Raw genomic sequence first — 23,484 nt, 5'->3', positions numbered from 1 at the left:
CTATGGACTTTGTGGGTGAACTAACCAGGTCTGAAGGCAAGACGGTCATTTGGGTGGTAGTTGATAGGTTCAGTAAGATGGCTCATTTCGTCCCTCTGAAAGGACTCCCCTTGGCCCAGGAGTTAGCTGACCTCTTCATTCAGCACATTTTCCGGCTGCATTGCATTCCGGAGAATGTGGTGTCAGATAGGGGAGTCCAGTTTGTGTCAAAATTCTGGAGGGCGTTTTGCCATCAGCTTGGTATGGACCTTTCAGTCTCATCAGGCTACCACCCACAGACCAACGGTCAGACCGAAAGAGTTAACCGGTCCCTCGAACAATTCCTCAGGTGTTATGCGGCAGATGCGTAGACTGATTCTGTAAAGTTCCTGCCATTTGCGGAATTTGCACATAATAACCTGAAGAGTTCCTCTTCATGGTTTTTCTCCTTTTCAAGTGGTCTCGGGGAGATCTCCCACATTTTCTCCATTGCCTGTGGCATCTTCCCCTTTTCCGGCCTTAGAGGATTGGCAAAGGGCATTAAAGGAGATTTGGGAAAAGCTTTTCAGACCCAGAAGAAACAGGCCGATAAGAGGCGGTCAGTTGAGTGGAGGTTTTCCCCAGGGGAGATGGTGTGGGTGTCTACTCGGCATTTGGCATTAAAGCAACCATCACCTAAGTTAGGACCCAAATTTGTAGGCCCATACCCTGTCTCCAGAAAAATTAATGTGACATATGCGATTGATCTCCCAGCCAGCATGAGAGGTGTGAGATCATTCCATGTTTCTTTGTTGAAACCTGCTGTGCATGTGGATTCCTCTCCCCCCGTGATGATTGACGATCAACCTGAGTATGAGATCGAGAAGATCTTGGATTCTCGATTGGTGCAGAATTCTGTACAGTACCTGGTTCATTGGAAGGGGTATGGCCTGGAGGAGAGAGCTTGGGTGCCGGATTATTGCATGCATGCTGAGGATTTAAAGAAAGAGTTTCATGAGTTACACCCTGAGAAGCCGGGTAGGAAGTGTCTGGGGTCCACTCCTCGGGGGGGGGGGGGGGGGGGGGTTACTGTAATGGTTAGCGGAGATACCGCCGCAGAGGCAAGCAGCATGGCGGTTATCTCCACGTATCGGCCGGCGGCCTCAGCCGCGCAGTTACATGCTGGTGCTCTGCCTGGTCCTTCTATTGCACATAGATTGAGGGCTATGCGCGCGCGCCAGGTGACAGGACCTTTATGCGAATAGAAGGGGAGTCAGCTGATCTACCAGGTCAGCTGACTGCAACAGTACGCTGGATTGGCTGAATGACTGGGGCGGCGCTGTGGAGCACTTCTGTATATATAGTACCAGCCTGTCAGTTGCTCCGTGTCTGCTGTTGCGAATGCTAATGTGTTAGCGCTCAGACCTTAGTCAAATCCTAAAGTGTGCTAGAACCCGCTGGAGCTGGGGATCCACACTTAGCCAGATTCTGTTGATAGCTTAAAGTACTAATTGCATTGTATTATCTGTTATGACCTTCTGCTTGCCTTGACTATTCTCCTGCTTTTCTGATTCTGTACTATCGCCTATCTGATCCAGTTGCTGACTCTGCCTGAACTTAAACTATGAGTTAGCCTTCTGTCTTTGTACTGTATCTGTCTGTACGTTGCCGATGCTGCCTGTCTGACTATTCTGTACTCACCAGTGGGTCAGCCACTGGTGAGGGATTCTAGTATTGTATCACCTGCTCCTCAGGTGAAACCCTGACTGCAGCACAGTCTTAATCACCTGCCTCTCAGGTCATCATTACTTGCAGCATCTTTGTAAACACCTGCTCCTCAGGTGTCCACTGGCTGCAGTACAGTCTTAGCACCTGCTCCTCAGGTGCAAGCCCTGACTACAGTACAGTCTTAATCACTTGCTCCTCAGGTGATTCCCGGCTGCAGTACAGTCTGAGTCTCTCGCCCCTCGGGTGATCTCAGCTGTACTGATTTACATATCCAGCTTGCTGGGTGAATACTCTTGTGTTCTATTGAGATACCTATCACCACCAGCTCCTCTGGGGTATCTCTATCATTACTGTTGCACCAAACATCTGTTCTTACATTGGTTATCCTGTGTCTGGCTATACTCGCATTATTGGTGATTCTGCAGATCACACATAATCAGGTATAGCATCTGTATTATTGGTGATACTGCAGATCACCAATAATCAGAGAAATCTGTTCTCGCTGACACCAATCGTTACACCATGCACACAGACTCTTCCCCAGTCCTTGCATCTTTAACTTTTGCACCAGACTTTTGTGGGGAACAGTGTTGAAGGCCTTAGCAAAGTCCAAGTATATCACATCTACAGCATTCCTAATATCCACATTAGCATTCACTACCTCATAAAAGCTGAACATGTTAGTCAAACAGGACCTGTCTTTAGTAAACCCATGCTGATGCTGAGAAATAAGATCATTTTCTACTATGAAGCCATGTATAGGATCTCTTAGTAACCCCTCAAATAGTTTGCATACAACTGATGTTAAGCTTACTGGTCTATAATTTTCGGGAACTGATTTTTTTGCCCTTCTTAAGGGCCCTTTTTCACTAGCAATGACTAGCGTTTGCGCTAAACGCTAGCAATTGCGCTTCAGCAAAGTCCTTTTTTTTCCCGATGATTGCGACTTTGCTATGCACTGCATTGCATAGCAAAATCGCGGCAATAATCGCTCCACAGTGCGATAGCACTTTTGAAAAATCGAATCGCGGTAGTAGAAAATTACCTACCGCGATTCCTATGTTATTTAGCAAACACTAGCGATTTTAAAATCGCTAGCGATTTTGTGATTCAGCAATCGCTCTAGTGGAAAAGGGCCCCTAATAATGGGAAAATGTTGGCTGTACGCCAATCCACTGGGACTCTGCCAGTTGAAAGAGAGTCACAAAAGATAAGATAAAGGGGTTTATCTATAACTGAACTTAATTCCCTTAGGACCCGAGGATGCATGCCATCCAGGCCAGGTGCCTTGTCTATTTTTTATTTATTTAGTCTTGCCTTCACTTCTTCCTGCGTTAAGTATTTAATATTACAATATTAAAACCAGTATCTCCCTCTGTGCACAATTGGTGCTGTACTGTCTGTTTTTTTCATGTCTGCCAGTAGTAAAGATGATTATGTGCAGGCTGGTTTTGGATCTAACTATATGAAAAATTACATGGTGAATATCAATCATTTCTTGATCTCTATTCTATTTTTAACTTCTCTCTTTGCAATGAATTGTTTTTTGTTTCCCCTTTTTCCTGATGCGCCTCTTTAACCTTGTGTGAAGAGGCAAATACAAACAATAATCATAAGATTTACTAGCTTACTTACTCATGGATTCTTTCATAATATTGTTCCTCTGTATTTGACTAGCAGAGCTGTAAACTAGTAACTAGTATGAAACAATGTATAACAATGGTAGGAAGCTGATAAGTTTTAGGTCACACAGAAATTCAGTATTCCTGATACAATTCAGCTTTTCTCCTAAGTATTCCCCTAGTTGATATGTTCTCACCTTATCAATAAAATGCCATTGAAGCCACTGACAAGAAAGAGAATACACAGGATGATTTTGGCAGTACATTTTCACCTAATTTTTGGTACCTTTTCAGTTGCAAAGTGCTGAAAAGCCATTTTAAACAGCAGATAAAAATTATCTCCTATGGGAAAACTTAGCAGAAAAAGCAAATTGAAGAAGGGTCTGTATCTTCAAAGAAAAGCAACTTTATTACACCTTTTTGCTTCTAAAGAACACAAAACGATTTACCAGCTATACCTACTTCTCCTGAATAGCAGAATAGACTCTATGAACTAATTGCACCAAGAGTCATGCTCTTTTCCCCCTGTGATAGTTTATTCTGATAGTGTCCAGAAGCTTTCTGTACTGGAAAGAAAGTTGTGCAGATGATACAAACACTTGTCAGCAGAGGGGTTACTGTTGTGTGTCATTTTATTTATTGCATTACTGATCACCGTAAATTTTCCTTGCTTGCGTTTGTGATTTGTTCAGTGCTCTCTATCTCTGTTGTCATCTCTGTGTGTAGAAGTAGAACTTCAAAAAAAAAAAGTAATCTGGCCCATATGACATTATACTTATCAGTACTTCCATCACTCGGATGCTTCTTTCTTTTACTGTAATGCTCCACCACTGAAACTCCAGTGACAAGTTAGAAGATCAGCTGCAAGATGCCAGCATGTGATCCATGTAAAGTGATCACACATCCCCATACCAGGCAGATATTAAGAGCTGCTGGCCTCCTACTTTGCCTGATTCCATACACCGTAGGAAGAGTGGTGCAAGGATTGTCCACTGGCCTCCTGTAGATTGTCAATGATATTTCAATACATGCAGTAGTATCATTCTAAGTAAGGAAACTGACCGTGAGCATTTGGTATGCAGGGAAAATATTTCAGAACACTAATGCTTGGAGGCACATGTTGCCTAATTATGTTGCTTGGAGGTATTTGTTTAAGAGGACACTGTGCTCTATTATGCGGTGTGTGTGTTTTTGTGTTTGTTTTTTTGGGGGGTGGGGGGGGTTATGCTGCTTATTTATAATGTTTAAGGGGACAATCCTGCCTAATTGTATCGTCTGCCTAATGGGGCTGTTTGAGGGGGCATCCTGCCTAATTAGGTTGATTGAGAGTTAAGGTCTGTACACATGCCTGATCAAAGGCAACGAGGGGTCCGTCGTCACCTCCTGTTGGGCGTGTTTTCAGCAGACAGTACAGCGTGTGTACAGTGTCGGTGGACTGATAAGGCTGTTTCTGAGCAATCTGCCGGGCGGACACATGCTGTGTACTGGACTAACCAAGAAAAGAATTTCCCTTTAGTAACCGCACCACTCAGACCATAATGAATACAATTCAACTTTATTCAAACATGAATAAAAACACTTAAAAACAAGTAGGCTGAACTGCCATGACAAAGTTCATGTAAACAATGAATTCCCATGCATCCAATGAGTATATTAAGGGTGCAACAATGTCAATTAGCATAAATATATATATAAACACATATACACATGCAGGGAATCCTAATGCAATAATGGGTCCCTTCAGGTCCGTTTGCCTGGTAAACTACAGTACTCAGAAAATAAACCATAATTGAGTGAATAAAAAATAGTGCAACACGATTAGTGCAAGGGAGTAATCAATAGGGGAAACGAATCCAGAGCGGATCTAAAGTGTCAAGTGCAAGATTCACCAAAGTGAAATAAGGTGCAAGTAGTGCCAAAGGAGTGAAAATAAGGAGAGCACCGAGAACTTACCAAGGCAGAACCCTAGATTAGTGGGTCATGGCTAGCAACCGTGGGGCCATCGCGATTCGCCGCTCTGCGCTATGGCGGCTTCCTCTGGGCATGCAATACCCCTAGTGTCTGCGGCTAATAAACGCTCCGGCCGGGAACAACAGGAAATAAAGGGGCGTGGCCTAACGTGATGTGCGCGGCCGCGCACAATAGGGGAAGAGAGCTGCAGCGTAATACAACGCCGCATCACTTCCCCTTCCTGGCACTAAGGAGCTTGGGAGTTGTAGTATGCCGCAATAGAACTGATAGCAAGAATAAAGGAGAAATTGCTGGCTAAAGAAGCCAAAATTAAAGCATAATACACACAAATAGTAAATTCTTTTGGTAAGAACAGAGCTTGCTGCTCTCAAGCAGCTAAAATCTAACATACATCAATGGTACAATCACGGAGCTAGAAACATAATAAAATACCGCCATCATGTGGTGAATATTTATAATCATTGTCCACACCATTACTACTGAAAAAGTATTTAAAGCTATAAGCAAATTATTACTTAATACCTGTATACTTGAATACACAGGTCAATGTTCTAAAAGGTTAGAACTTCTCTAAATTGCTACATAGTCACTTGCCCCACATGAGGAAAAATTCTATCTACAACCACAGGTACATTTTTTATATATATACACAAAAATAAAAATAACAATAAAGCTAAAAATAAATATAAATTATCACAGATGTCCAATGTTCTTCAATTGGTACTCTGAAGCTTCATTGCGTGGACCAGGATACAATGTTACATTCTGCATGCGGATCTCGAAGCACGTGTTCACCTAAGTTAGGGTCAACTACAAAAACAAACACAAACATACAAAATCAATGACTGATCAAGTCGCCCCCGACAGATCATCAACCATACATATATATATATATATATATATATATATACATATATCAACCCAAGAGCAGGAACACCTCACTATTTGAAAACATAGACATGGATGCTGATCGCAATCCAACCAGTTATCAACGTAAACAACCCTGTCTGATGCAAATGAGATCATTATGTGCAGAGAGAAACTCACAATTCCTTCTGCACCACATCTCTTGTGGTCCTACCAAGAACATGTATACATGCAAGTGAATATAACCCTTACAGTAGCACAGTTAATAAGAAAGTTAATAAGAGAGTTAATAAGAACAGTGGACTACTCACCCAATCCACTCTGGTAGAATGTCACAATATGATATCATACATTGTCACAAACTGTGCCCATCACCACACAGCAAAACAAAATCCCCACACAAATATGTGCACAGATGAACAAGTGAGTCCTCAGGAACCCTTTACCACAGATTCCATGGGTACCCTAACGTATGGTTAATGTAGGAAACCCACAAAAGAAAAGTCCTCATTCATACCTGTTGGAGTTTTAGTGCCGAGATCATAGATCCATCTTGTCTCCTGCCTCAAGAGTAATGGTACTATGTTGCCACCCCTGGAAGATAAAACAACATGTTTAAGGCCACATACGGTCCAACCATGAGTACTCCCCCCGTGCGCTCTCAGACCATGTTCGGCCACGGGTGTGAGGGCCTTACCATCCTCAAAATCTCTTTCCGCCAAACGTATGGTGGATAAGTGTTTTTGTATCCTAGTTTTGAGTTTATTTTTGGTCTGGCCAACGTAGTATAAATTGCAGGGACATTTCAACAAATACACCACTCCCTCCGTTTGGCAGTTGATGAATTCATTGATTTGATGCATCTTGTTTGTTTTAGGACTGAGTACTTCCTTTGTTGGTCTCATTAAAGGGCAGATATTACAGCGACCACAAGGATAACTCCCTTTTACTCCATGCCCTTGTGGCTGGGGTCCCTGATAATGGCTTCTGCACAGGCGATCTTTTAAATTCGGTGCTCTCTTTGCTGTCAATGAAGGTTTTGCCATTGTGAATTTCCTCAAGACTGGGTCGGTACGCAATATCGACCAATGTCTGGATAGGATATTCCTTAAGTCATTCCAACTCGAATTGTATGGTGTGCACATCCTCACCACACAATCATTTGTTTTCTTTTTGCTATACAACAAACCATCTCTTTCTGAATGTAGTGCCCTCTGATATGCCTTTCCAATCGTACCCTTTGGGTAACCCCTCTGCAAAAATCTATCCTTCAAATCTTTAGCCTGTCTTTGGAATTCAATCTCCTCTGAACAATTTCTGCGGAGCCTCAGAAACTGCCCGGTCGGGATATTATCCTTCAATTGCTTTGTGTGGAATGAACCGTAGTGCAGCAAGCTATTAACTGCTGTGGACTTACGGTATAACGTCGTTCCAATATGTCCAGAATCCGTAAAATACAGATGTAGATCCAAAAAGTTCACTGAATCTCTTGAGATGCTTGAGGTCAATACTATGTTCTTATCATTTATCCCCAAACACTGTATAAACTCCCTGGCCTCATATTCTGGTCCGTCCCACAGAATCAAAATGTCATCAATAAAACGATACCACCCCAAAATTTTGGGGTGGTATCGTTCCAAAGTGGGGCCCCACACTGTCTCTCTCTCCCACCACCCCAAAAACAAATTGGCGACGGCGGGGGCACACTTGGCGCCCATGGACACCCCGTGTGTTTGTAAATAGAACTGATCATCAAACATAAAGAAATTATGCGAGAGCACAAACCTGAGGAGATCAATCAAAAATGAATTAAATTCAACTCTACCTGTAGTCGTCATTGACAGGAAGTATTCCACCGCTTTGCAGGCGTCATCATGCTGTATGTTTGTGTAAAGGGATTCCACATCCAATGAAATGAAACATGTACCTGGGGGAACACAGACATGATTGAGTTTGGAAATCAAATCTTGTGAATCTCTTACATATGAGTCCAAAGTAACTACGTGTTCCTGAAAGAAAAAATCCAAAAAACTGCATCCTTTCTCTATGAGGCTACCAATTCCCGATACTATTGGTCGACCTGGTGGTCGATTGATGTTTTTGTGTACCTTTGGTATCAGATAAAAGGTGGGGACCACTGGTTCATTGTTGGTCAAGAACATTTTCTCTTTTTGGAAAATCAATCCTTTCTCCTTGGCATCATCCAATAGACGATTCAAGGAATTCTTAAACTGGTCTGTGGGATTCCCAGGCAACAGTTTGTAGTATTTCCTATTGCCGAATTGTCTTTGTACCTCATTCAGGTAATCCCGAGTGGGCCAAAGGACAATATTCCCCCCTTTGTCCGCCTCACGGATAACAAAATCCTTTCTATCAGCTAATTCTTTGATAGCTTCATTTTCCTCTCTACTCAGATTGAACTGTCTCTTTCCATGGACATTGAGGTTCTCTATATCTCTTACCACCATATCAAAGAAAACCCTGATTGGCGGAAAGAGACAAATTGGGTAAGAACGTTGACTTAGGTTTGAACCTACCTCTGGGAGTAACTGAAGTCCCACTCAAGTTCGCATTTTCATTTTCATTAAGTAGATCCATCAGGTCTTCAAAGACCTGCCTATCATTAGCATCCGGTAGGTCCACTGCTTGTTGTGTCCTCATGTCCAAATCCTCATTTTCACGATAGTACATGCGTTTCAGAGCTCAGACTAGCTCATTTTTGATTGATCTCCTCAGGTTTGTGCTCTCGCATAATTTCTTTATGTTTGATGATCAGTTCTATTTACAAACACACGGGGTGTCCATGGGCGCCAAGTGTGCCCCCGCCGTCGCCAATTTGTTTTTGGGGTGGTGGGAGAGAGAGACAGTGTGGGGCCCCACTTTGGAACGATACCACCCCAAAATTTTGGGGTGGTATCGTTTTATTGATGACATTTTGATTCTGTGGGACGGACCAGAATATGAGGCCAGGGAGTTTATACAGTGTTTGGGGATAAATGATAAGAACATAGTATTGACCTCAAGCATCTCAAGAGATTCAGTGAACTTTTTGGATCTACATCTGTATTTTACGGATTCTGGACATATTGGAACGACGTTATACCGTAAGTCCACAGCAGTTAATAGCTTGCTGCACTACGGTTCATTCCACACAAAGCAATTGAAGGATAATATCCCGACCGGGCAGTTTCTGAGGCTCCGCAGAAATTGTTCAGAGGAGATTGAATTCCAAAGACAGGCTAAAGATTTGAAGGATAGATTTTTGCAGAGGGGTTACCCAAAGGGTACGATTGGAAAGGCATATCAGAGGGCACTACATTCAGAAAGAGATGGTTTGTTGTATAGCAAAAAGAAAACAAATGATTGTGTGGTGAGGATGTGCACACCATACAATTCGAGTTGGAATGACTTAAGGAATATCCTATCCAGACATTGGTCGATATTGCGTACCGACCCAGTCTTGAGGAAATTCACAATGGCAAAACCTTCATTGACAGCAAAGAGAGCACCGAATTTAAAAGATCGCCTGTGCAGAAGCCATTATCAGGGACCCCAGCCACAAGGGCATGGAGTAAAAGGGAGTTATCCTTGTGGTCGCTGTAATATCTGCCCTTTAATGAGACCAACAAAGGAAGTACTCAGTCCTAAAACAAACAAGATGCATCAAATCAATGAATTCATCAACTGCCAAACGGAGGGAGTGGTGTATTTGTTGAAATGTCCCTGCAATTTATACTGCGTTGGCCAGACCAAAAATAAACTCAAAACTAGGATACAAAAACACTTATCCACCATACGTTTGGCGGAAAGAGATTTTGAGGATGGTCACACCCGTGGCCGAACATGGTCTGAGAGCGCACGGGGGGAGTACTCATGGTTGGACCGTATGTGGCCTTAAACATGTTGTTTTATCTTCCAGGGGTGGCAACATAGTACCATCACTCTTGAGGCAGGAGACAAGATGGATCTATGATCTCGGCACTAAAACTCCAACAGGTATGAATGAGGACTTTTCTTTTGTGGGTTTCCTACATTAACCATACGTTAGGGTACCCATGGAATCTGTGGTAAGGGGTTCCTGAGGACTCACTTGTTCATCTGTGCACATATTTGTGTGGGGATTTTGTTTTGCTGTGTGGTGATGGGCACAGTTTGTGACAATGTATGATATCATATTGTGACATTCTACCAGAGTGGATTGGGTGAGTAGTCCACTGTTCTTATTAACTCTCTTATTAACTTTCTTATTAACTGTGCTACTGTAAGGGTTATATTCACTTGCATGTATACATGTTCTTGGTAGGACCACAAGAGATGTGGTGCAGAAGGAATTGTGAGTTTCTCTCTGCACATAATGATCTCATTTGCATCAGACAGGGTTGTTTACGTTGATAACTGGTTGGATTGCGATCAGCATCCATGTCTATGTTTTCAAATAGTGAGGTGTTCCTGCTCTTGGGTTGATATATGTATATATATATATATATATATATATATATGTATGGTTGATGATCTGTCGGGGGCGACTTGATCAGTCATTGATTTTGTATGTTTGTGTTTGTTTTTGTAGTTGACCCTAACTTAGGTGAACATGTGCTTCGAGATCCGCATGCAGAATGTAACATTGTATCCTGGTCCACGCAATGAAGCTTCAGAGTACCAATTGAAGAACATTGGACATCTGTGATAATTTATATTTATTTTTAGCTTTATTGTTATTTTTATTTTTGTGTATATATATAAAAAATGTACCTGTGGTTGTAGATAGAATTTTTCCTCATGTGGGGCAAGTGACTATGTAGCAATTTAGAGAAGTTCTAACCTTTTAGAACATTGACCTGTGTATTCAAGTATACAGGTATTAAGTAATAATTTGCTTATAGCTTTAAATACTTTTTCAGTAGTAACTGTGGACAATGATTATAAATATTCACCACATGATGGCGGTATTTTATTATGTTTCTAGCTCCGTGATTGTACCATTGATGTATGTTAGATTTTAGCTGCTTGAGAGCAGCAAGCTCTGTTCTTACCAAAAGAATTTACTATTTGTGTGTATTATGCTTTAATTTTGGCTTCTTTAGCCAGCAATTTCTCCTTTATTCTTGCTATCAGTTCTATTGCGGCATACTACAACTCCCAAGCTCCTTAGTGCCAGGAAGGGGAAGTGATGCGGCGTTGTATTACGCTGCAGCTCTCTTCCCCTATTGTGCGCGGCCGCGCACATCACGTTAGGCCACGCCCCTTTATTTCCTGTTGTTCCCGGCCGGAGCGTTTATTAGCCGCAGACACTAGGGGTATTGCATGCCCAGAGGAAGCCGCCATAGCGCAGAGCGGCGAATCGCGATGGCCCCACGGTTGCTAGCCATGACCCACTAATCTAGGTGTCTGCCTTGGTAAGTTCTCGGTGCTCTCCTTATTTTCACTCCTTTGGCACTACTTGCACCTTATTTCACTTTGGTGAATCTTGCACTTGACACTTTAGATCCGCTCTGGATTCGTTTCCCCTATTGATTACTCCCTTGCACTACTCGTGTTGCACTATTTTTTATTCACTCAATTATGGTTTATTTTCTGAGTACTGTAGTTTACCAGGCAAACGGACCTGAAGGGACCCATTATTGCATTAGGATTCCCTGCATGTGTATATGTGTTTATATATATATATATATTTATGCTAATTGACATTGTTGCACCCTTAATATACTCATTGGATGCATGGGAATTCATTGTTTACATGAACTTTGTCATGGCAGTTCAGCCTACTTGTTTTTAAGTGTTTTTATTCATGTTTGAATAAAGTTGAATTGTATTCATTATGGTCTGAGTGGTGCGGTTACTAAAGGGAAATTCTTTTCTTGGTTTGTCCAGCTTTCAGTTCAAGTTCCCCTTCTGCACACTGAGGGATTGCCTATTTTAGGTGTTTGGTGGATGGTGCTTGCCCCATTGGTTGTTGAGTATATACGTGATGTGTACTGTCTGCTAAAAACACACCCAGCAGGAGGTGACGATGGATTCGTCGTTGCCTTTGATCAGGCGTGTGTACGGACTCACTAGCTTATTTTGTTCTAAGATTCTATAAGTGATTGTTGTGGAAAAAGTACATATGCAGTACACTGTTTAATTAAATCTCATATGGCTGTTTACATGATACTTGGGGCCTAATTTTTCCCTGAGAAGAGGGGGGCCTTTTGCCCTGAAGGAATTTTCTCCCTGGGCCACTCTCTTTCCTATAAAAGGGGCTTGGAAGCCATCTACATATGCTGATACTAATCCAGCCATCCCTCCCTTGTGGCTTAATCTATGCCAAGCAACAACTTCTGAGAACACAAACTCTTCAGTTTTGGGGAGGTGGAGCTGGGAAGCTTGAGTTCTCAGGAATTACGTCTTAGGAGAGGAATCCACACCAGGAGCGATTTTCCGGGTAAGTAATAGTTCGAATAGAAGTCGTCCTTATCAGAGTCCCTCATTCTTAAAGCACTTACAGGGTCACCCCACTTTGGTCAGCAGTCCCAACACAAGTGGCTCCTCAGTCTTTGTTAGTAGTCATAGGTGGTTTCCAATATCAGCCAGCAGTCATAGGTGGTCCTCTGTATTGGCAAGTAGTCATTGATGGCTCCCAATATCAGTAAGTAGTAATAAATGGTTCTCAATGTTAGCCAGATGTAATGTGCCCCCCAGCATCTTCAAGCAGCCATAGATGGCTCCTGTTATCTGTCAGCAGCCATAGGTGGCTCCCAATCTCAGCCAGCGGTCATAGATGGCTCCCAATCTCAGCCAGCAGTCATAGGTGGCTCCCAATATCAGCCAGCAGTCATAGATGGCTCCCAATATCTGGCATCAGTCATTGATGGCTCCCAATATCTGGCATCAGTCATTGATGGCTCCCAATATCTGGCATCAGTCATTGATGGCTCCCAATATCTGACATCAGTCATAGGTGGCTTCCAATATCAGCCAGCAGTCATAGGTGGCTCCCAATATCAGCCAGCAGTCATTGATGGCTCCCAATATCTGACATCAGTCATTGATGGCTCCCAACATCTGACATCAGTCATTGATGGCTCCCAACATCTGACAGATGTCATAGTTGGGCACAATATCTGTTAAGCTGCGTACTCAATGCCCGACGGGTCCCTCGATGTCCCCTTGACGACAGTCATCAGCAACGCCTCTTCCTGTCAGCGGGTGTGCATGACGTCACACGCCGGGAGCGAACAAGACTTCAATCGATCACGGTAATTTGCATGAAAGTCGTCTGGGATCTTAGCGATCCAATCCGCCATTACGGTCGTTATTGTGACACGACGTTGCGTGGTGATGCACCTGTACCCATGTTGTGATATCGTGGAAACGACCGCTCAGCGCTCAAAAGATCGTCAGTTGGCAGGAAAATCACGACGTGGGTACTTAGCTTTAGAGGGGATCCCTGCTGTTGTCAGTGTTTAGGAAGTACTAGAAATCTGGGGAGAAGTTCAGACACAACAGGGTGCTGAAAAGCTGAGATACTGGAACTTTGTCATACTATATTCGACACCCGTGGCACCACTCCACCTTTCCTATCACTCTTCTCGGGACCACTTAATTGTGTTTTTTCTCCAAGCCAAATGGTCCCAGTCCTCCCCTAGTGTACATGCCACACTATCAGTGGCGTCCGAAGGGGGTGGCGCAAGGAATGGCCGCCCCGGATCTCAGCGTGCGGTGGGGAGGGGTGACAGCCGGCCCCCCTGCAGCTGGGGTACCACTGCCCAGAACCCCCCTGCTGGAGAAGCTGCCCGGGCCCTGTGGCAATGCTGCCTGGTCACTTGCCCCCATCCACGCTTTACCTTATTTGCTCCCGGCCACCCCTCCAGAAAACCCAGATCCCCCTTCACTGCCCGGCGGCATACTTCACACCACAGATTAGCGGTGACTTGCATGATCATTGTCCAGTAATGGCGCTGTAAAAAGTAAGTAAACTGATGTCACTACCTGCATACAGCACCATTAATGGACACTACTCGCTGCCTCCTCATTGGCAGGCAGGCTTAGCACAACACACTCACTCCTTTCCTTTTTTTTGTTTTTTCGTCGGGGGTATTTATTACCCCCCAGCACCGGGTATCAAATGCCCTAGGTACGCCACTGTACACAATTACTAATCTGTTGGTGTACAAAGAGTAACCTGGACCTTCTGGGATTCCCACCAGGGCCCCTACAACAAAGAGAACCTATTCTTTGTGCAGTAATAGTATAGCAAGGTAGATGGGAATAATACAAACTCCAAGCTGGGTGTTAATGAAGCCTGGAGCTATGGCACAGAAACCTTATCATTGGAGTCCACATCTCCAACAAATGAAAGAAAACTTACACATTATTCTTATGCTGAAGTCCAAAAGTACTAGCCCTGCTTAGGATCTGGAATATGTTGGAAAATGATTTGTTGTCAAAGCTTGTAAGCACATACTCATGTTCCAGGGTCCCCGCAACCATAAAGCTACAAATAATGCTTGAACAGATCACATAGCTTACAAATACTGGGTCACATTAGAGAAGTTAGCAGAATTGCATCCAAGCAGTGAAGAGGTTACACAGGATTATGTCTAACATCTAGGAATATCTGTATAGCAGCACATTAGTTGATCTAGGAATATTTTGCAGTTCTTCTAAGTGAAGTGTTTAGAAAGAGAGTTTTTTCCATGTCTCTGGCAGTAAAAGGGGATTAAGAAGAAATATTTTCTGTCCTCTAACAGTAAAATGTTTAAAAGTGTCAGAGAAGACGATAACATACTAATTATGAGCCTGCCTAAATGTAAAATTGCAGTCTCTTGTCTGCCAGAAGGGTTGAGGATATTTCTAAGCTCATCTTTGTGAAAACCTTATGCTGTAATGTGACCCAATGTCCCCATATTAGAGAGCAGCACTTTAGCTTGATGGATTCTTCTACCATAGAGGATATAAATTGTATTGTATGGCACCATTAGCTCGAAGCTTGAATTGTATGCATTGTATTGCTTGGACAACACTTGGCAATCATGCTGCAGTTAGTAGGTTAGCTTTTATGTATGAGTTAAAGGCTTCCCGACAGCCTAACGCAGGATTGCGGCGAGACAGCGTCTCTCTCATTCCTCCGTGACGCATATGTGCGTCATCTCGCGAGGAATGAGATTTGGCGGGAGCTCGCACGAGACACAGCGGGCCCCAGTGATCAGCCTGCCAGCCACTGACCAGTGCTGGCAGGCAATTTGTTTTTTAACAATCAAATAAGTATTTATATAGCGCTGACATCTTATGCAGCGCTGTACAGAGTATAGTCTTGTCACTTAACTGTCCCTTGGAGGGGCTCACAATGTAATCCCTACCATAGGCATATGTCTTTGTCTTTATAGTGTAGTGTATGTATCTTACTCTGGGGGGGACTTATTATTATTATTTTTTTTCCAAAAATGTCTCTCTTTTTTCTATTCATAAAAAAATTACTAAAAAATAGCAGCAGCAATCAAATGCCACTAAAAGAAAGCTATTTGTAAGAAAAAAAAGGTGAAATTTGTTTGGGTGCCAAGGTGACCGAGCAATAAACCGTTAAGGTTGTTAAGTGCTCAATTGTAAAGCATGGCCTGGTCACTAGAGGGTATAAACCTTTAGGGCTCAAGAGGTTAAAGTGTACCTGAGATGGATGAAGAAAAAAATTATGCTTACCTGGGGCTTCCTTCAGGCCAGTGGCTTCCTCACTGTCCTCCCAGGCCCCCTCGATCCTCCGATAGCCTGCACGGTAAAGCAGCCAGTTGGGGTCAGTTGGCACGTGCAGTCCGGCCAAGCGCAGGGGGGGTGGGGGCACACGCCGGACGGACTGAGCATGGAGGAGTCAGGGTGAGTCGGTACATGCACAGTCCAGCTGTGAGCCCTCTACCCCGCTTGGCGGGACTGCACATGCGGCTGGCGAATTTACCATGCAAGCTATCAGATTGAATATGGATTGACAGATTGCTGATAGACAGATATTGCTTGATCCACAAAAGAGTGGTAATATTGCCATGCACAGACAGCGCACAGCAATATTACTGTTAGTACTGGCAGCGTGTACCCCGATTTATGTTATAAGCGCAACTCCCGGCACTCAAGAAGTGCAACCAATGCTACGGTAATGAGCGTTACCAACAATAACGCTTGTTAGTAGTGTGTGTTACCATAGCAACGGTAGCGTTGCTCATTTACCACAAGTTTCACTTATAGCATAACTCACGGTACACACTTACGGTCGCAATGGTAATATTGCCATGCGCTGTCTGTGCACAGCCATATTACTGCACTTTTGTGCATCAACCCCATAGGTAGGAATGTAGATTGTATTGCTGATATTCTCTCCAAGTCAGTATGGTTATCCCCACAATGCAGCATGGGCGTTACACAACACACATGGGCCCATATGCAACTATATAACTTATTTTTCATCTTCTCGAAAAAGTAATTTTTCAGTACTTAGCAATTTAAAAAGTACAAAAAAGAAGGTAGAATGTAATATCAAACTCATTTTACATAATTTTTTGCTCAGGAGCACTAAAAGCATTTTATTGATAAAGTTTTAAAATATCTACTTGGAGAAACGTTAATAAGATATTGTGAAAACTGTGTATAATGGCATACCCCCCTTATTCAGATTAGCCATCAATGAATTCTGTGAGGGTCCATGATGGAAAACATTAAAGCATTTGAAATCTGGAGGAGAGTTTTTAAAGATCAGCTCACATGTAAGATTAATTATATATTTGCAAAAGAAATATAGAATGAGGGGCTTCCTCCAGCCTGATCGCTTCCTCTGCGCCAGCTTCCTCCAGCCCCCTCCAGCCTGATCGCTTCCTCTGCGCCATCCTCTGCCTCCTGGATCTTCTGTAATGGGTCCCAGTATCTTCAGCCAGTCAGCGCATGCACAGTGCAGTTGTGTGTGCTCCCCTGTCTCGCTACAGCGACCAGGAGAGTTTGGCACCTGTGCAGTAGTAGAATGCTCCCGCCGATGGGTGCGGGACGGGGGCGTGCAGCCGAGCTGCGCATGCACAGTAAGCCCCGACTGGCCAAGATACTGGGACCCGTTACCGAAGATACAGGAGGTGGAGGATGGCGCCGAGGGGGCTGGAGGAGGCCACAGGTATGTATGATTTTTTTTTTCATCTCCGGTTTCCTTTAAACCTTAGTACAGCACTTAGAGTAACCACATTACGCTTTAAATTGTGTGATACATAAAATGTATTGTTTTGTCCTCTCAGTTGTGTCTAAATATATTAGTAAACAATTCAGTGAGTGTTCATAGAAAAGCAGAAATGGAATGGAAAAGTTGAACCGTACGCTATTAACACGTTGCGTCACATTCAGTGAAGCTTACAGTCAATGAAAAGTATGCTTCTCTGTCAACATGTGCATTTTGTGGTAATGCACTGCATGCGGTGCATTGGGATGCCGTTAGACCATTAGGGCCCATTCACACTTGAGCGGTTTGCCAGCAATTTCAGCAAAATGCTCAAACACTAGCGCTTTTGAAAGCACTAGTGTACCGCAAATCACCCACGTAAGAAGGGGTTTTATTAATCGCCGCAAATCACCCAAAAACGCAAACGCGTAGCCTGCACCATTTTCAGGCGATTTCCCGGCGATCGTGTTTCAGTGCTATAGAAGTGCTAAACGAAATCGCGGGGAAATCGTTGCACTCTCCAGTGATTTTTCCGCGTGAAGTCGCAGAAAAAGAACTCCCACAAAACGCCGGCAAAAATCGCTGGCGTTTTGCGCTTCTAAGTGTGAATGGACCCTTAGTCTGCACCACCATGGCCACACTCTGAACGATGCATAGATGTCGCAGTGCAGTGCGACGTTCCATATTACAGTGCGGCTATTACATTGCACCACAATGCCCCACTGTGAACATTCTTTTAGAGTGAAAATAGATTTATACTGCAAGAAATTCTAAACGCACTATTTACAATTTGAGAAGATCAACTTGGCTCTAAAGATTCTCTTCATCTTCCCAGGTCACCAAGGCCAACGAGAACCAAGAAGTATTCATTTGAATGTGGGCAGCAGTTCCTCTACAGCACGCAGGTATGATCCATCACAATATAACATAACCATCAGACAGTGAGGGAGAAATATGAACCTCCCCATGGATACAGCAAACTGTCACTAATGATTGTCTGTCCCATTCATAAGAGGGTTCTGCTTTGATTCTGAGCTAAAATTAGATATTCTCAATCAATGTAACAAAATGAAAACCTTGTAAACTAAGATACCAAGTATGTAATGAAATGTTTAACAAGGACTGGAGATTAAATGCTGTAAATAAAAACCCATGAATATTATGGCAAAAAGGGTTTCTTTGAAAATTTAACATTTGAGGCATATTTGTTTAATGATGACTTTTTCACATCCTGCTATTTAGTAAAGAAACTGTCTAGATTTGCTTTCTAGGCAGAGCTTTTTCTGCTGGTATCCTCACCAATTAGTAGTTCTGCACGTCTAAAATACTTCTAAGACACATGTAAGCCCAGATATAGCAGCACTGATGCCTGAAAATCTTGCAAAATCACTTAGTTGTATAGTTGTAGATTAGTTGTAGACCAGTTTGTATGAGTCCACCTGTATTGTTAACAGGGCACCACAGTAACCTTTCCTGCACCCGCTCCATCTCCCGCTGGAAATCCAGTAGACAAGATCTGTGTTGGGATAGACTGCAGTAAATTCTTTCAGGGGAAGATTAATGGGGGTTCCTGTGATTATTGCCTGGTATATATTTAAAGCGTACCCAAGGGGGATTAAAAGACAACTGAAGTGAGAGGGATATGGAGGCTGCCATATTTATTTCCATTTAAAGCAATACCAGTTGCCTAGCTGTCCTGCTGAGCCTCTGCCTCTAATATTTTTAGCCATAGACCCTACTGCAGGCAAATAGACCAACAGGGCTGCCAGGCAACTGGTATTGTTTAAAAGGAAATAAATATGGCAGCCTCCGTATACCTCTCATTACAGTTGTCCTTTAAGTAAAAAACAATTAGACACTTGACAAAGAAGAGGAAAGCCTCCTGACCCCCATCGTTACTGCGCGGGATCCCCTGAACATATCCATCAAGAGCTTGTCATATATGTTTGCATGGCTGTGCTCCCCACCGTGTATGAGCATGGCTGTATGGTCCGGGGTGAGTGTGGCCATACAAGCACAGTAAGCCAAAGCGGCTCATACATGAGTGGTTCCGTGCTACTGCACAAGTGCCGGCCTTACTTGTGAATGTGCAGTATAGCCGTGCTTGAGTAAAAAGGGAAGCGTAGGCGTCATCTTAAAAAGGGGCCCGGGAAGCGGCGGTGGACTCCAGGTGGCTGTGGGGAACCTCTGGAGGTTCCCTGCCGGGTGACATGCCTTGTACCTACGTAGAAGGTTTTACTGCAATGTAAATGATTTTATAGTTCTTTTATATGCTAATAAAGCATTTAATTTATTAGTAATAATAGAAATATTTTGATAGCAATTTTCTCCCTGGGGACTCAAAGCGCTGTATATATTCAATAAAGTTTCATGGATAAGTTGTTATGGATTTGAGACTTTAATGGAATAAAATAAGAGAATAGTTCCTTGCCGTCTGAATGGACGTGGTGGTGGATATCCCAAGATTTAACCAGATTTTCTACTTTAATCTTGATTTAAAGACTTGCTTTATGTTTGGACTATTATTAATTGCGCTTATCATTTACACATCTTTTGTGTGTCTATGATGGACCGTCGGCCTGAACTTGCAGAACATATGCGCGCTCCTGCACTTGTTTTCGCCGCTAATCGTTAGAATGGAGATGAATGAATAGGAACGCAGGCATCTCTGTCCCCGGAGGGTCGCAGGCATCAAAGAGTTACCGCGATCATTTATTTACTTCCGACGGAACCCATGCATGCAGTACTTCCTATTTAGCATACTATAGAGATGCTATAGGAGGTAATGCGCGAGGACATCTTGTATCCAAATAGTAAAATTACACCTACAGATGTTTAATTTAAAAAATACCTACAAATACATTTTAAATAAACACATTACCTTAGGGACTGAACTTTTTTATTATGTATGTCAAGAGGGTATATTACTGTACATTTTTAAACAATGGGCTTACTATTTACAAATAGTGACGGATGCAAAACTGAAAAAATGTACCTTTATTTCCAAATAAAATATTGGCGACATATGTTGTACTAGGGAAATATTTTAAACATTGCAGTAACTGGGACAAATGGGCAAATAAAATGTGTGGATTTTAATTATGGCAGCATGTATTGTTTTAAAACTATAATGGCCGAAAACTGAGAAATAATGAAGTTTTTCCATTTTTTTTTCTTATTTTTCCTGTTAAAATGCATTTAGAATAAAATAATCCTAGAAAATAGTACCCCCAAAGAAAGCCTAATTGGTGGCAAAAAAACAAGGTATAGATTGTTTTATTGTGATAAGTAGTGAGAAAGTTATAGGCTAATGAATGGAAAGAGCACTGACAGGTTAAAATAAGCTCTGTTTTTTTAAGGGGAAAAAACCCTTAGAGGTCAAGTGAATAAAAGGGCGCAGAATAACAGAAGTAGAATATCAGTAGATTTACCAGTATTCTACTACATTCATATGTTAAAATATCGGTACTAATATTTTACTATGACCTAACCACTCCCCTACTTACACAGACCCCTCTGATGGTGGTGCCTAATCCTTAACCCACCCCCTCATGGTCCCTAACCCTCGCACCTAAACGTAACACCCACCCTGACCACAACACCAACATCTGCGCTTTGCTCCCTTTAATTGTAACCGCGATCCACATTGCGGGTGGCCCCAGCACCCGCTATTGTAGTGTGTGTCCTTTTAAATACGGCGTAAGTTCCGCCCTTATCAACTTCTCCTCGTAGAAGTGCATGCTTGCCCTGCTGCAATTATTTCATTGGGAAAGGTGCAGCTGGATTGTCCAACAGGCACACCCGCATGTGGAGAGTAGATCACTTGGCTTTTTATAAAAATGAACCCAGCTTGCATCTCATGTGCCTTTCTTTTCCTCTGCTCCCTTCCTTTGTTTTCCCTTTATCACATACTTTTAGTTTTAACTGCTTTCAATCTTTAAAAAAAAAATGTAATATTAGAGTAAACATGTAAATTGTTCAAGGTGTAACTTTCACCACCAACCATATCACCCATGTGGAAAACAAGTGCTCCCTTAATTACTCAGACAACCAGTCAAGCATAGTTAATTGGAAATTAGATTCAGCTGGTTGAACACAGCCAGGCATTATTGCAGCTAGCCCTGTTACACAGAACATATTGAATCTCCCCATATTCCTCAGAAGATTCCTAAATGAATGCTGTGCAACAATTACGGGAAACTCCAAAGAGCTGAGAAAAAAAATTGTTCAAATAAAGTATTTAAATTTACAGATCTACTACTGATCTAATTTTGAAGCTTTGAGGCTCCACCAAACTACAGTCAGAGCCATTATTTCCTAATGCACAACGCTTTGAACTGGACTGAATTTTTCCAACACACGGTTAAACAAAACCCAACCGTGTCTGAACTGGGGCTTGAAGTCAATAAATTAAACATTGCAGGAGTGGTCTGTTTTTTTTATAGGAGATGATCATATAAATAGCTGTTAAGCTTAGCAGAACCTGTGCTAGCAGCCTTTCTGCATGTTTTCAGGTAAGCCTTTAGGACCCATTCACTCTACATGTGTTGCATCATCCTTTATATAAATAAGTTACACGTGACAAGGCACTACCCATTACTTTGACTGTGGCCATTCACTTAATATGCATCAGACCATTAGAATATTGTGAAAATGTTCAATATTCTAGGCTTAATCACTTAAGTACCAGCGGTCTCTGTACCCTTAAGGACCATAGACCGCTGGTACAATAACGATAGAATCCTGACGATTTGCCGCATATACCCGCCGTCACCGCCGCACGCCGGGAATCCTCAGGACATCCACTGTGCCGTCTCTATGATAGCAGAGTCATGTGAGCCAGTCAGGAGCCGCTTTCATTGGCTCCTGACCTTGTCTATCAATGTAAGCCTATGGGAGTTGTTTACATTGATGGACACAACCAGGAGACAATGAAATCGGCTCCTGACCGTCTCACAGGGCTCTGCCGTAATAGAGACAGGCAGAGCAAGTGAGCTGCGGTGGGGATTCAGCAGCGAGATTGGTGGGAGTGTTTGTCATGTTCCCATTGATATACAGGATCTTCTCAAAAAATTAGCATATTGTGATAAAATTCATTATTTTCTGTAATGTACTGATAAACATTAGTGTAACGATCGGTGTAACACAGAGAGGGTCTGATTATTGGTGATCTGCAGTATCACCAAGAATACAGATATATACCCGATTATTGATGATCTGCAAAATCACCGATAATCAGATATATCTCTAACCTCTGGACACCTGAGAGATATGAGTGTTTGGTGCAACAGTAATACTTTGAGAGCAATACCAGGAGGACAGGTACAAGGCAGTAAGAAATACTGCTAGAGTAAGTACCTTTCAGCAGCCTGAGACTCTCCCGCAGGGAGGAGTCAGACTGGGAGAGGGAAGGACCAGAGCGTGAGTGACACCCAATAGGGGGATGTCACTGACTGATCTGTGAACTATCTCCTAACTGGGGAGATAGCTCTCAAGGTCGGACAAGCCAGGTCGGCAACACACTGACATACAAACTACAAAGACAGGAGGCTGATTTGGTAATCCTAAGGCAAGCAGGGTTTGGCAACAGAGTATCAGATATAGCAAAGTACCAAATCAGTGAACAGAAGAGTGGTCAGGAAAGCAGAAGGTCATAACAGATAATAATGCCTATTCTTGGGTGTGAGCTCCGTGATCAACAACCTGGAACTAGTCTGAAGTATAACAGAGTGGTAACACAAGTCCCTAATCTTTGGGTGTGAGGTCCTTGATCATCAACACCCTGGGACTAGTCTGAAGCATAACAAAATGATAACACAGATTCCTAATCTTGGGTGTGAGGTCCTTGATCATCAACACCCTGGAACTAGTCTGAGGTATAACAGAATGATAACACAGATTCCTAATCTTTGGGTGTGAGGTCCTTGATCATCAACACCCTGGAACTAGTCTGAAGTATAACCGAATGATAACACAGATTCTGACAACAAAGTCTGAGTGCTTCCACGTAGTGATCGCAACGGCAGACAACCAGTGAATGACCAGCACCCAGTATATATAGCCCAGCGCTCTCCAGCGCCTCCCCTAAGTGCTGGACCAATGGGAACTGGTACAATCGTCAGCTGACCGGCTTGGTCAGCTGACTCCCTTCTGGCTGTCATAAAATTTCTGCCTCTC

The 23,484-nt window shown here is 43.0% G+C and overlaps 1 protein-coding gene across 3 annotated transcripts in view; it reads left to right on the top strand.

Moving 5' to 3' along the window:
• NGEF (neuronal guanine nucleotide exchange factor) overlaps window positions 1-23,484 on the top strand; it is a 269,544-nt gene that overhangs the window by 120,305 nt on the left and 125,755 nt on the right. For all 3 annotated transcript variants that reach the window (XM_068280688.1, XM_068280689.1, XM_068280690.1), the window contains exon 3: window positions 18,143-18,212. In XM_068280688.1, the coding sequence (XP_068136789.1) occupies window positions 18,143-18,212 (70 nt within the window). The remainder of the gene's footprint in view (window positions 1-18,142; window positions 18,213-23,484) is intronic.

The sequence above is a fragment of the Hyperolius riggenbachi genome, chromosome 4 (genome assembly GCF_040937935.1).
Source record: "Hyperolius riggenbachi isolate aHypRig1 chromosome 4, aHypRig1.pri, whole genome shotgun sequence".
Classification (NCBI taxonomy): Eukaryota; Metazoa; Chordata; class Amphibia; order Anura; family Hyperoliidae; genus Hyperolius; species Hyperolius riggenbachi.
This window is presented reverse-complemented; position numbering and strand designations above follow the sequence as displayed.